The sequence below is a fragment of the Myotis daubentonii genome, chromosome 2, assembly GCF_963259705.1.
Source record: "Myotis daubentonii chromosome 2, mMyoDau2.1, whole genome shotgun sequence".
Lineage (NCBI taxonomy): Eukaryota > Metazoa > Chordata > Mammalia > Chiroptera > Vespertilionidae > Myotis > Myotis daubentonii.
Genome location: NC_081841.1, coordinates 71,297,369 through 71,310,192, shown reverse-complemented (window position 1 = coordinate 71,310,192; position 12,824 = coordinate 71,297,369). Strand labels below are relative to the sequence as shown.

Below are 12,824 nucleotides of genomic sequence, written 5' to 3'. Positions count from 1 at the left end.
GAGTTTACTCACTGAGATAAGTAGGGTATACAGAAGTAAATGATGAGTGTTCTTTAGGACATGTTAATCAGTAATGACTGTGGAACTGAAGAAATGTAGAACATAGGATGATTTTAAAGGTAACAAGCCACAGAAATTCTGAGTGAAGATAAAAAGGTACTGAGATATTGAGGATGGTACAATTCTCAATGAAGGGCAGGGTGCAGAACTAGTATTGCTTTTTAAGGACATTAGTGTGCCAAACAATATCAAACAGGAGGGCAGAAATAATTTAGCAGTCTGGAGAGCTATAACAAGCACTAAGCGAATAACTTATATTATACCAACAACTACATACATTACTAGGGGCCCAGTGCATGAATTCGTGCACCTTGAAAAGAACTGTGGGCCACAAGGCTGTGGTGAGCACAGGGGTGGGTCTCAGCCCATCTTCCACACCCCCACCTGGCCCTTCCCACCGCAGCCCCACTCCCATAACCACCGCTGCTCCACGTACTGATGGCTCCGGCCTCGTTCACACCCGCTGATGACACCAAGCAATCAGGACCAGCAGCGGGTGCAAGTGGCAGCTCTGGAGCCAGTAGTAGGTGCAAGTGGGGCCAGCAGCAGGTGCGAGCACCTGGCAGGACCGCGGCACACGGGAGCAAAGAATTTTCAGTAACCACCAGAGGCTTGCCCCAATGACAGCGACTGGTGCCCGCCTTGGTCTGGCGCCCTGCTCACCTGCTCCACCATCCTGCTGCAGCCGACGCCCACCATGTTCTGCACTCTGCCACCTGCTGCCAACACATGCCATAGTCCAACATGCGCCCCCTGGTGGTCAGTGCACGTCATAGCAACCGGTTGTTCAGTTGTTCTGCTGTTCGGTCTATTTGCACATTAGGATGTTATATATAGATAGATAGTATTGCACAATACGAGATTTGTTAATAGATTTCATAAGAATTTCCTTCCACAAAAAAGTGAAAATGAAAAGGTTACATTACAATTTTGCATTTAGTCCCAGCAGCTATGTCCATTCAAAGGAAAGCCTTGACATTTGAACTCTTTGTCAAAAAGCCATGTTTTTTATTAATTCATATATTGAAGTAACTTGTTAAAATTGCAAACCACTGTACTGTGTCAAGAATGAGAATCTGTGTTTAGCCATTCTTGTATCCAAAGAACTCAACACACAGAGGTACTCAAATATTTGTTAAACTAAAGAATGTCCCTCCCCCACCAAAAAAAAGTCATACTCATATTGTATCCTATACCAGCAAGGTACTACCATGTTACAAGATCTATTCTAGGAAAAGAAATAGTCTCTGGGAAAATCTAAGTACCAAGAATATCCTTTATCTTTTTTAAGCACAAGGGTTTCACACACTATAACCATATCTAAAAGAAATTTGAAGGGGCCAAATTTAAGCTACAAAATAAATTCTTACTCAGAATGCCACCAAAACAAATTTTAAGAAAAAATAACTATTGATTTCCCATTTGTTTCAAGTTATTTTCAATAGAAACAAATTCTAATACAACCACAGAAAAAACACAGACTAGAGTGAAATGTAAGGGTATAAAAATATAGGACTTTTTAACTTCAAGACAAGAGTGCTATCATTAGTGAGCCCATCTCTCACTCTAGTTCTCCCTCATTTTCTCTACCTTCTTGTAGGTTCCTCTTCACTGACTACCTATGTGCCAGAATCTATGCTAGATGCAAGTGAAATACTGCAGGCCCTGCCCTCAAGATGTCTACAGGTCTTCAGATTACAAAAATTCACAATACAAATATTTAGTCTACAGGCCTTCAGAATACAAATATTCACTAAAAACACATATTTAGTCTACAGGCCTTCAGAATACAAATATTCACTAAAAACACAGCAACTTCAAGGACTTTAAAATCATATTACATTTCTTATTTAGACATGTTAAATGGGTGGTTTTTAGCTAATGTGTTACTTCTGAAGAACTGAAGTGTATAAGCTCCAAGGTAAGGGGCTATTTGATGTATCCCCAATGCCTAATATAGTGACTGGAACAAATTAGGTGCTTAATAAATATTTGTTTAAAAATGAAAGTAAACTGTAACCATCAAAGGCATTGGGCTTAAGGACAAAATCTATTTTAAGCTATCTCCTTTCTCCTACCTTCTCTGTAAATTCAACTCATTCCACTAATTCAACTCTGTTCACCTGTAAGAACAGAAGCAGAATGGCCTTTACAGACTTGTCCCCATATCTTCCCTCATTATTAACAGGATGTCACTCCTTCCATTTGGTTAACAGAAAATATATGGCTCTGCACATACATAGCAACAAAGAATAGCTGAACTCCAAAAGTCAGAGTTTATTATCAAACTCAAACCCACTTTCAAAAGCTCAGCTAAGAAAAACAATATATAAAACAATCCATACACTCAAGATGCCAAAAAAAAAAAAAAAAAACCTACCCTTGAATTTAGTCAAATCATCTGAGAACTGAAAACATCAAACTAGTACCCTGTATTCACTGAGCTACTGAACTACCCATCAACAAAAACCAACAGCATACTAAGGGGCAATACAGGGACTGAAGTGTCTGGGTTCAATTCTGATCAAGGGCATATGCCTGGGTTACGGGCTCAGTCCCCAGTGGAGGGCATGCAGAAAGCAGCCAGTCAATCAATGATTCTCTCTCATCATTGATTTTTTTTGCTCTTTCTCTCTCCCCCTCCCTCTTCATTCCTCTCTGAAATCAATAAAAATATATTAGAAATAGAATGAAATTCAGACATACTAAAACCATATTCTTAATCTTTAAAATTCCACCATATCTAACCAATGACTTGCAGGGAAATTAAGATGATAAATAACAACTGCACAGCATTTACTATGTGCCAGGCTGTCTAGTATATCTTCTTATTAATGCTAACAACCCCATAAAGTAGGTACTATTGTCATCCCCATATTACAGGTGAGGAGACTGAAGCACAGATGTTAAGTAATTTGACTGAAGTCACTAGTAAGTGTGAAAACAGTTTTTGAAACTAGCTTGGCTCTAAAGTCAAGCTCTTACCTGTTATCTTACACTGCTTCTCCATATGACACAGATTAACTTCCTGCATCCATCACTTCCTACATTCAAAGTTCAAAGCAAGCAAAGTACTATACTCATTAGAAAAGTTACTCTACACCCTAGAGCTCAACACTGAGAGATTCTATTTCAGTAGAGTGGGGTTGTGGCCCAGTATCTGTACTTTTTTAAATATGTTTTTATTGATTTTAGGAAGAGAGAAACATCAATAGGCTGCCTCCTGCATGCCCCCTACTGGAGATCAAGCCCACGACCTGGGGGCTTGTGCCCTGAACAGGAATCAAACCAGTGACCTCTTGGTTCACAGGTTGATTGATACTCAACCACTGAGCCACACCAGCTGGGCAGCATCTGTATTTTTTGAAGGTACCACATGTGATTCTTGTGAACACTGGTTAACATCCCCTGCCTAGGTTTCTAAAATAGACAGGGCTTAGCTGAACACTTTTATAGGGAGGGATGGTTGGAGGAGGTAAATAGAGACACACACTGTCATGTATATGTATATACTAGAGGCCCAGTGCATAAATTCCTGCATGGGTGGGGTCTGGCTGACCTGTCCCAATCGGGGCAACTGGGGAAGGGGCCGGTTGGGGGGAGGGGCCACAGGCGGTTGGCTGGCCAGCCCCGCCTCCTGGTCTAACTCTTGGTTGAACTCCTGGTGGAGGGGACAATTTGCATATTAGACTTTTATTATATGGGATATTTTTCCCCCAACTCCCCTTTCCAGAAAGGTAATGTGGGTTTTTATGCCTTGAGTACTATTTTAATGGTGACAGTAACAAAACAAAAAAAAGATATTTTGTTTCTTAAAGCAAGATTGTATTAGATTTGTGCATTAGAAAAATAACTCGTGGTGGTGTGGAGAGGTGACTGTAGGCAAAGAGACTGCAGACAAGGAGAGAAAAAAATTAGCTAAGAACTCATAACTACAGGCAAACGAAAGGCCTGAATGAACTAAACACTGAGAATGAAAAGGATGCAGCAAATTTAAGAAACATCATTACGGTTAAGTGGCTAGGACTTGGTTGATTAAACATTGTTATAGAAATGGACATCTCCAAGTTTGTTTTACATGCACCCAGGTGAATGATGCTGCCATGAAACTAAATCTAAACTGAGAGAATAAGTGAATTTTGTGGATCATGATAGTATTATTTGGAAGAGGGGCAGCTTTTGGCATGAAAATATAGTTTATAGAAGTGATGGGAATGGGTGTGAATATGTAATGAGAACAAATGAGGTGATAGAATTATGAAATAAAAGACTAATTTTAAGAAGTCAGATTAGGAAAGATGAGTGGCTAGGGAGGCAGTTCGATTAATTAATAGTCATACTTCAGTTTCATCTACCTTCCCAACCTTTATTTACTTTCCTTTTGCCATTTTCCTTCTAGTTTATTTTACATAACTATATTAAGTTTATATTTGTGAATAGCCTGGGAGGCAGGGTGAAAAATGGTCTTACATTTCACAGCTGTTTCATCATCTCAAGGGTTCAAAATCAATCCACACCTGAAAGAGGAAATTCTCCCTCTTGAAAAGTCTTAGATTGAATCAGTCCAGAGGGAAAATCAAATGGAATAACCTTCATATACAGGGCTTTACAGTTGTGAAGAATAAGTGAAACAGCTTATTCTTGTATTTTTACTTATTAATTGTATTATTTTCCAAATGAACAACTATAAAACTACTTTTGCCCCATTCTGTAATGTAGTGAGTCAAGTAGATCAGCACCCACCCTGAAGACAAAAACTGACAATGACAAGACAACCAAAGAGCGTGAATAATCCCAAATTGATGATTATCATTTAAAAAGCCAGTATGCAGAATATGTCATTTTTAATGCTTTTGTTATTTCAGGTAATCCTAACGACTCCAACACAAAAAATGATTGACATCACCTCCACTTTAGAGATAAACAATATGAAGGTCAGAGAAGTCATGCTTGCTCAATTCGGCAAGGTCACATTTCCGATTATCAGTAAAACCACGACCACAGATTACTATTCCGCCACGTAGTCTAGTAATCCATACACCAAACCACACATGCTGCCAAATCATTCAAAATGGGGTGGGGAGGGCACAGCATAGGGGAAATGAGTGAAACTCGAAGAACAGAGGAAGCTGTCTACAAGTAAATAGTCCTTAGGGTGGGATGAGTCATCACCAGACCCAACAGCTTACAAAATACTCGCGCAGCGGGAAACGCCGCCAGGGCTATGTCGTGACAGCCCTAAACAACAAGCTCACTTGAAGAAGCCGGGCGTGCTTTCGCAGCGTCAACGGGCACGAAAAAATGAATCTCTGCACCCAATCCTCCTTCCTAACGAACGAGGCGGGGATCACTGACCGCCCCCTTAGGAAAGCACCAAAGATACTTCCGGAGTGACAGCAGCAAGGAGACGTCCAGGGAACAAAAACCTTACCCAACAACTTCGCAGGCGAGCGTGGGACGGAAGCACGCCCTTTCGCTCACAAGCACCGACCATCTCCGCAGTCGGGTAAAATGGATCTACTACACTCTCTTCTTCTGTGCGCGACGGCTGCGCGGCACCTGTTTCTGGCTCCTCTCTAAGGGCCTTCGCCGAGAGTGAAGCAGAGGAAGGCAGGGGCACACGCGATTAAGGCCTCCAAGAGAGGAAGCCGCAGGAGAACTAAACACGGAGCAAACACACAGAACTAAAAAAGGGAGCCAGAAAAAATAAAGGAACTAGGCAACCTCCTGTCCCTACGCGAAAGTAATACAAAGAGCAGGCCCCACGCCCCGGGGCGGAACAGACCGCCGCAGTGCCGAGGCCTAGCTGGCCTCGGAGCGGGAACCAGGCGTCTCATTCACCGACTGAGCCGGCATTCTCGAGAAAACAGCTGACACCGCCAAGTCCTCTTCTCCCACACCCGCCACGGGCTGCTCCTGGTGCAGACAAGCCCCCGCCTCCCTCTCCCGCCGGCCTCCAAGCAGCCAAGGCATCCCCCGTTACAGAAAAGGGCGAGGCGTTTCCCGTGGCCGTTACTTACCTTCCCGCTCACTACGCCCGCCACCGCCATGTTTCCTGCGCGGGCCTGTGATGACGTAGCAGCGCCCCACGTGTCTCTCGGCCTCACAACAACATCCGGCAAAACTGGGCTGATTTCCGTGAGGGAAAGGGGCGGGAAGTAGACGGAACGGCGCGGCGTGAAGGGGCGGGGCGGGAGGAGCCGTCTGACGCATGCGCGGTGAGTAGGGCGCGGAGGCAGCTAGGGTGGAGTCTCTGGTGCACACTGCGCATGTGCCTGGGTATTTTTCTGAGAGGGAAGCGGAGTGGACCAGGTTTTGCCTCGGGGTTTGCGGAGGAGTGAGACGCCGCCAATCGCCTGCCAATTCAGTTCGGAGAGAACACCACTTTGGGAGCCAGCGAACATAGAGAACATAGACCTGGCTTTGTGGCTAGAGGCAAGCAACTTCCTCCTTCCGCTTCAGCCTCAGTTTCTCTTCTGTAACACTGAGATGACAGAGCTGTGTGAAGATTAAAGGAATCCTAGCCCTCTATCTGAGGCACACACAGTGCCTTTCCCCTCGGTATGTGAAGTGTCCGATTTTCAGTTTGGTCACTGCCGCTCACACTTGACATTGAGCAGGTGTTTTGCTAAGAACTTCAGTAACAGCCCTGACCGGTTTGGCTCAGTGGATAGAGCGTTGGCCTGCGGGCTGAAGGGTCCAGGCTCGATTCCGGTCAAGGGCATGTACCTGGGTTGCGGGCACATCCCCAGTGGGGACTATGCAGGAGGCAGCTGATCGATGTTTCTGGCTCTCTATCCCTCTCCCTTCCTCTCTGTAAAAAGGTCAATAAAATCTATTTTTTTTAAAAAGAACTTCAATAACATACCACACCCTCACTGTTCTAGAGTCCAACGTTCATAGCTCATAGATTCTACATAGTTACTTAATAACTGTGTGACTTGAAACAAGTTTCTGAATTCAACCAAGCTTCAGTATGTAAAATGAGAATTACCCATGGAGTGGGTGTAGGACTCTCCTGGGACAATGCATGTGTGGTAAGATGGTTTGTCAAGATAGTAAGATATTGGTTTTCTTCTCCGTGCTATAAAAGAACGCTAGGGAATGATTGGAAACTCCCCTGATGGCTCTGGCACAAGACGTGGGACTTCCCTTGCCCCAGAGCATCGTAGAAGGGCCTTTGGTACCAAAACACCTGTGTTCATTGAGATACTTCTCTTCACACAGTGGAGAAAGGTTAGAGGCTTTTTGAGGTTGGTTGGGTAAGTGGCAACCAATGGGAATAACAGAAAAGGTGAGTTTCAGGTTCTGTGCCTATGGGGAACCTAATGGGTGAGGGAGGTATCAAGACCTTACATGAGAATGGATGTGTAGCACTGTTAGGGAGGCTGCACAGTGGGCCTCAGAGATTCTATTCATGGCCAACCCCCAGGCCCACGCTTGGCACTGACTGAATCAGCAAAGCAGCTCATCTGTAAGGAATAAGTGAGCTGGGGAAATGAGCATGTTAATAGTAACCAACATTGAGTGAAGACTTGAGGACCTTCCCCAGATGTACTGGACTAAGACCCCTTGACCGTCATACAATCCTGGGTGTGGTTTGTAGACCTCTTATAGTGACCCAGATAAAATTTTCCACCAGCTCAGAGTAATGGGGTATGATTAGAGGGAAAAACAATTTTTTTAAAATATATTTTTATTGACTTCAGAGAGAAAGGGAGAGGGATACAGAGATAGAAACATCAGTGATGAGAGAGACTCATTGATTGGCTGCCTTCTGCACGCCCCACACTGGGAATTGAGCCTGCAACCCAAGTATGTGCAACCAGAATCAAACCGTGACCTCCTTAGTGGCAAAAATAGAATATTGGTAACTAGCTATGGTTATGGGAAATATTAATCATGCTCTGTTAACCATGATTTCCTTGTGTTGGTTAAAGAAAGAACATTCTGACCTGGGAGTCAACCATAGAATGTGGTCCATTCTCATTTAAGAACTGCATATTATCATGGAGAGATTAACAGCCTTGTTGTCTAAACAATGGAGTCTACCGGAGCCTGCATTGCCTACTTCCCCATGCCTGTAATCCCTACTTCCCTATGTAATCTTTGTCCTACCCTATATAAGCAGCTGGCTTATGGAGGGCTGCAGAGCAGATTTTTGTGGATGACCTGTTGCTCTCCCATATTGCTGGCATTATTGGAATAAATGCTCATATATTATTCAACCCTGTCTCTGTTTAATTGGCTCAAGTAGTAACAGGCAGCACAGATCTATTGATTGTCCGGTTACCATCTCCTAGTTCAACCATGAGCCATACCAGTTGGGCAAGAAAAATTTTAATACATTTCTTATACCTTTGTTTTGGATAAAAGTTGAGTGCCAAGAATAGAATACTTACCATGGTACCTATTATTTACATAACTAGGGGCCCGGTGCACAAAATCCATGCACGTGGGGGGGGGGCATCCCTCAGCCCAGCCTGCACCGTCTCCAATCTGGGACCCCTCAGGGGATGTTCGATTTCTGGTTTAGGCCCAATCCCCAGGCAGTCGGAATCCCTCTCACAATCCAGGACCACTGGCTCCTAACTGCTCACCTGCCTGCCTGCCTGATCGCCCCTAACTGCCCTCCCCCCCCCCCACCAGGCAGCCTGGTCACCCCACACAGCCCGCTGCTCAGTCGTTTGGTCAGCCCTCACTAACCCCCTGCTGGCCTGGTCGCCCCACGCAGCCTGTTCGGTCGTCCATTCGGTTGTTTTGGTTGCTACAGTTGCTTAGGCTTTTATATATATAGATAAGTTTGGGAATTAAAGGCTTCTTATTGAAAATTTGGCACCCTAGATTTATCTGCTACTTCTTCATATTCTTAACCGTCATCCAACAACTTTCCTTTAAATGCTGGTGCAACCCATGAGCTATCCTTGCATTTCTTTTACTTTTTTCCCCAAACACTATTATTGTGCCATTATCTTCACATTCCAGTATCACCACCACCTATGTGCTGATGACTCCCAAATACCTGGAGCCCAAGTCACTTTCCTAAAGTCTAGAACCTACACTGACTGCCTTGTGGACGAAAGGGGCCACATGCAAACCTGACAATCTCAGGGAAGGCCTGCATGGCAGTTTGGCAAACTCAGACCTAAAGTAACCACAAAGGATGGTCTGAAATTAAACTTTAACTAACAGCAGTTATGGTGAGTAGTCACCTCCTAGGCTGCTGGTATCTTCACCTTTACATTAACTGGGCCTATGTGTCTTTTTGCACCTATGATAATATATCCTTGAAATGTCTGGGTAACTTGTAACTTCCCTTTTTCCAGAATCCTTGGGGCACAACCTAATGTGTCTGGGCACCAGGACAGATACCACAAATTCCTTCATTATCATCATGTTCATTGTTCCTGCACCCACCTAAGTATGTGTCTATCATTTTGCTTTTTATCTAATCCCAGGGGTTTCCCTGCTTTGCTTTCTCCTGCCTCTCTAGTCTATCACCAATGGATTTCATGTAACCGACTTCATGAAAACAAAAAAATTCTCATTTTGTCAGATTTTCTATATACTTAAATAGTTCCCATTACAATTGTTTGAAATGTAGCGGGTAAAAATAGTCTATTATTGCTTGCAGGTGTTAGAAATAAGGCGAGCCCCCAAGTCAGGGGTCCTGGTAGAATATAAAACATACTCGGGAGCCAGGCAGCAAGGCAAACATCTTTACCTCTATGTACAAGGGTAGGCACACATGGTCTGGAAGCAGCAGGCACACACGGGGCTGCTGGGGGATTTATAACCCCTGACACACGTGACCTGTCCCTTGCTCCTGATTGGAGCTCAGGCGCACAGTTTTTCGTGATTGGCTAATTCCAAGGCCGTGGTTGGCCTTTGCTGTTTCAAGATGGCGCCTCTGAGTCACGCAGCCCCAAATGGCGGCTGTCTACACTGTTCTTTGATAGAAAAGATGACTTGTTTATTCTCACAATTCCCCCCCTTTTCTTTATTTAAACTCTTTTCTTCAAACTCGGCTGACATCCATTGACTCTCCTGCTCTGCAGTGTCTAGGGAGAAGACTAATTTGCTGCTTGGTCAATGCGGTTTCAATTGACCCTTGGATAAGACATGGGATGATGTGACATCCCATCACTGTAGCTCGTAATCAAAGGGGTGAAGTGGACACCATCGCTCTAGTGCAGTGGTTCTCAACCTTCCTAATGCCGTGACCCTTTAATACAGTTCCTCATGTTGTGGTGACCCCCAACCATAAAATTTTTTTGTTGTTACTTCATTAACTGTAATTTTGTTATGAATCATAATGTAAATATCTGATATGCAGGATGTATTTTCATTGTTACAAATTGAACATAATTAAAGCATAGTGATTAATCACAAAAACAATATGTAATTATCTATGTGTTTTCTTATGGTCTTAGGCAACCCCTGTGAAAGGGTCGTTTGACCCCCAAAGGGTCGCGACCCACAGGTTGAGAACCGCTGCTCTAGTGCATCAGAGAAAGGACCCTCAGTCCAGGCTCCAGCTCACTCGCCACTAAAGCTGCCGATGCCTTAGGCTCAGTGATGGTCCGGGCGCTGTGTTGTCAGGGATGGATGTGCAGTACTGACCCCAACATTACACATCTTCCTCCTTTTTTGTCAGAATTGTATCCAAGGCCAACCTCTCCCAGGTCATCCTGCTGCTGGCATCTAGTTGTGCACTATCCCTTTAGCTACATCTTGAGTGTAGTTAACGAGCCTTTGATGGTTCCAGAAAATATAATTAATCCACCACATTCTTGTTCACAGTGGACCACCAGCACAGGACAGACTCAAACCCTGTGGCAATCTGATTTCTAGCCTTAAACTCTTTGGCACTCCTCCTGGAACCCCAATGGGATCTGTGTGTAAATGGGGATCAAAGGATCCCCCCAGACTCTCTCCTCTTCCTAGTCTGTCCATTGAAAAAGGTTTACGATATGCCAGCGTGAAAGGGATAGCCAGTTGTATCAGATTGCAAGGTCCACTCCATTTGCTGGGCAAGGCCACAAGTCAGGGTCCCCCATGACACCACCAGACATCAGCATGGGGTAGCAGTAGTGCAGCATGATGGGCTTCTGAGGATACTCAGCCATTTAGGCATCTGGATACATTTCTCATAAACTCTGAGCACTGTTCCCCCCCTTGAGAGGCAGGAGGTGAGAAAGCTAATGTAACCCTGATATTTGCAGGGGCTAGCAATCTGAACCTGTGCTAGCATTCTAATGTACATTCTTGATAACCTATAATTTTTAATGTAATTTTTAATATTTCTTGGCCCAACAGGTCCTCAGGGTCTGGCCCAGAGTACTTTCTCATTTGATCTTTTAGTCTTTGGTAAAATCTGGAAGGCCCTTCTTCTTTGCCCTGCTGAATATTGAAGGCTTTATTTAGGTTTGAGACCGGAGAACTGCTCCCCTAATCCCTTTAATTATTAGTTCCCTGAGAGATCTCTCATGTATCCCCTATGGGCCTTGTTGTTAAGGTCCCACTGGGGCTCCCAGGTTTGGAAATCTCACATCTGCTGGAAGCACAGCCAGGTGCTCCTTTTCCCAGATAGCCTTAGCCGACTTTCAAATCGCTCCCCCTTCTTTCAGTCTAGCTGGCTAGTCAGCTAAGTCTTCCAGCAGAGGTTTTAACTTTTTTTTTTTTTTTTATTGCTCCAACTCCTTTCGCAGCCTAGAAAAGCTGGTTTCTGATGGTTCAGTGACCTCATGGCAGTTGGATCCTTATCAAGATAGCTCTCCTCCCGAGGGGAAGGGGGGGGAGGGGGAGGCTGGGATTGTAAATCTCCATGTTGGCTGTCCCCTCAGATTGTCCCTGGGTCGCATAGGGAGGGGAAGGCAGGACAAGGGTCTCCTTCCTGTCTGCCCTTGTTCTCTTTTAGATTTTTACTGAAAAGATTTATCTAAATTCTTCATTTTAGTTACATCTATTTATTATATCTTAACAACTTTGAGATTTTTTAAGCCAATTATTACCTAAAGCATTTTCTTGACTACTTTTGTAATGGATAACTCAATGTGAAAGTACCATTTTATTTTAATTATGCTATTAACTATGATTGCCCTTTCTGTTCAAAGGAAGGACACGCTAATCTGGCTGGGAGTGCCTCCAGGACCACTCTTGGAATGTGGTCGATCCTCATTTAAGAACTGCCCATTCTCTTGCTGCCATGCCCCCAAGGTCAGCCTTAGTTCTGCCTCGCTGGCCTGCGCAGGTTTGTGACATCACAAGCAGGCAAGGGCCACCCGCTTCCTGTCCCGGTCCATTCCGGTCCCATCCTGGTTAATACCAATGCTGACAACCGGATGTTTAATGGACGTGATGCTGGGCAGAGTTTTGCAAATTTCTATGCCCTGCCGAGTTCTGCAGGCACTCAAGTACCACCTCCTATTCTGCTGCTTTGGAAACCTCTGGCTTCTTTTTTTTTTCCTTTCCCCTCCTGCTTTGCCTCAGGTGGGGAAGATAATGGTTCGTTAACCACAAGCAGTCTTGGAACTGGCTGGCCTTTGTTTTAAACTCCCCGGGATTGCAACCTTTACAAATTTTAACTTTTAAATTAATCTTAGAATCTTAACCCAGCACAAAAAATCATAAATCAGGGAAGAGCACATTAAAATCCCTACTTTATAGACACAAAGACAGAAATCTTACTAGCCAAGAGTTTCTGGTGGGCCAACACCTTGCCAGGTAGAGCAGGATGAATCCCCAAGAATAAGGATTCTTGG

General features: G+C 44.3%; 1 protein-coding gene across 2 annotated transcripts in view; it reads right to left on the bottom strand.

Annotated features, from left to right (window-relative positions):
- TBC1D15 (TBC1 domain family member 15) overlaps positions 1 to 6,201 on the bottom strand; it is a 71,842-nt gene extending 65,641 nt beyond the window's left edge. The window contains exon 1 of one of the 2 annotated variants that reach the window (XM_059683652.1): positions 6,081 to 6,201. In XM_059683652.1, the coding sequence (XP_059539635.1) occupies positions 6,081 to 6,110 (30 nt within the window). In that variant the 5' untranslated portion in view covers positions 6,111 to 6,201. Of the gene's footprint in view, positions 1 to 5,491; positions 5,699 to 6,080 lie in introns of those variants that run through there. The other variant, XM_059683650.1, reaches the window with a different exon arrangement.
- Between the last annotated feature and the right edge of the window lie 6,623 nt (positions 6,202 to 12,824).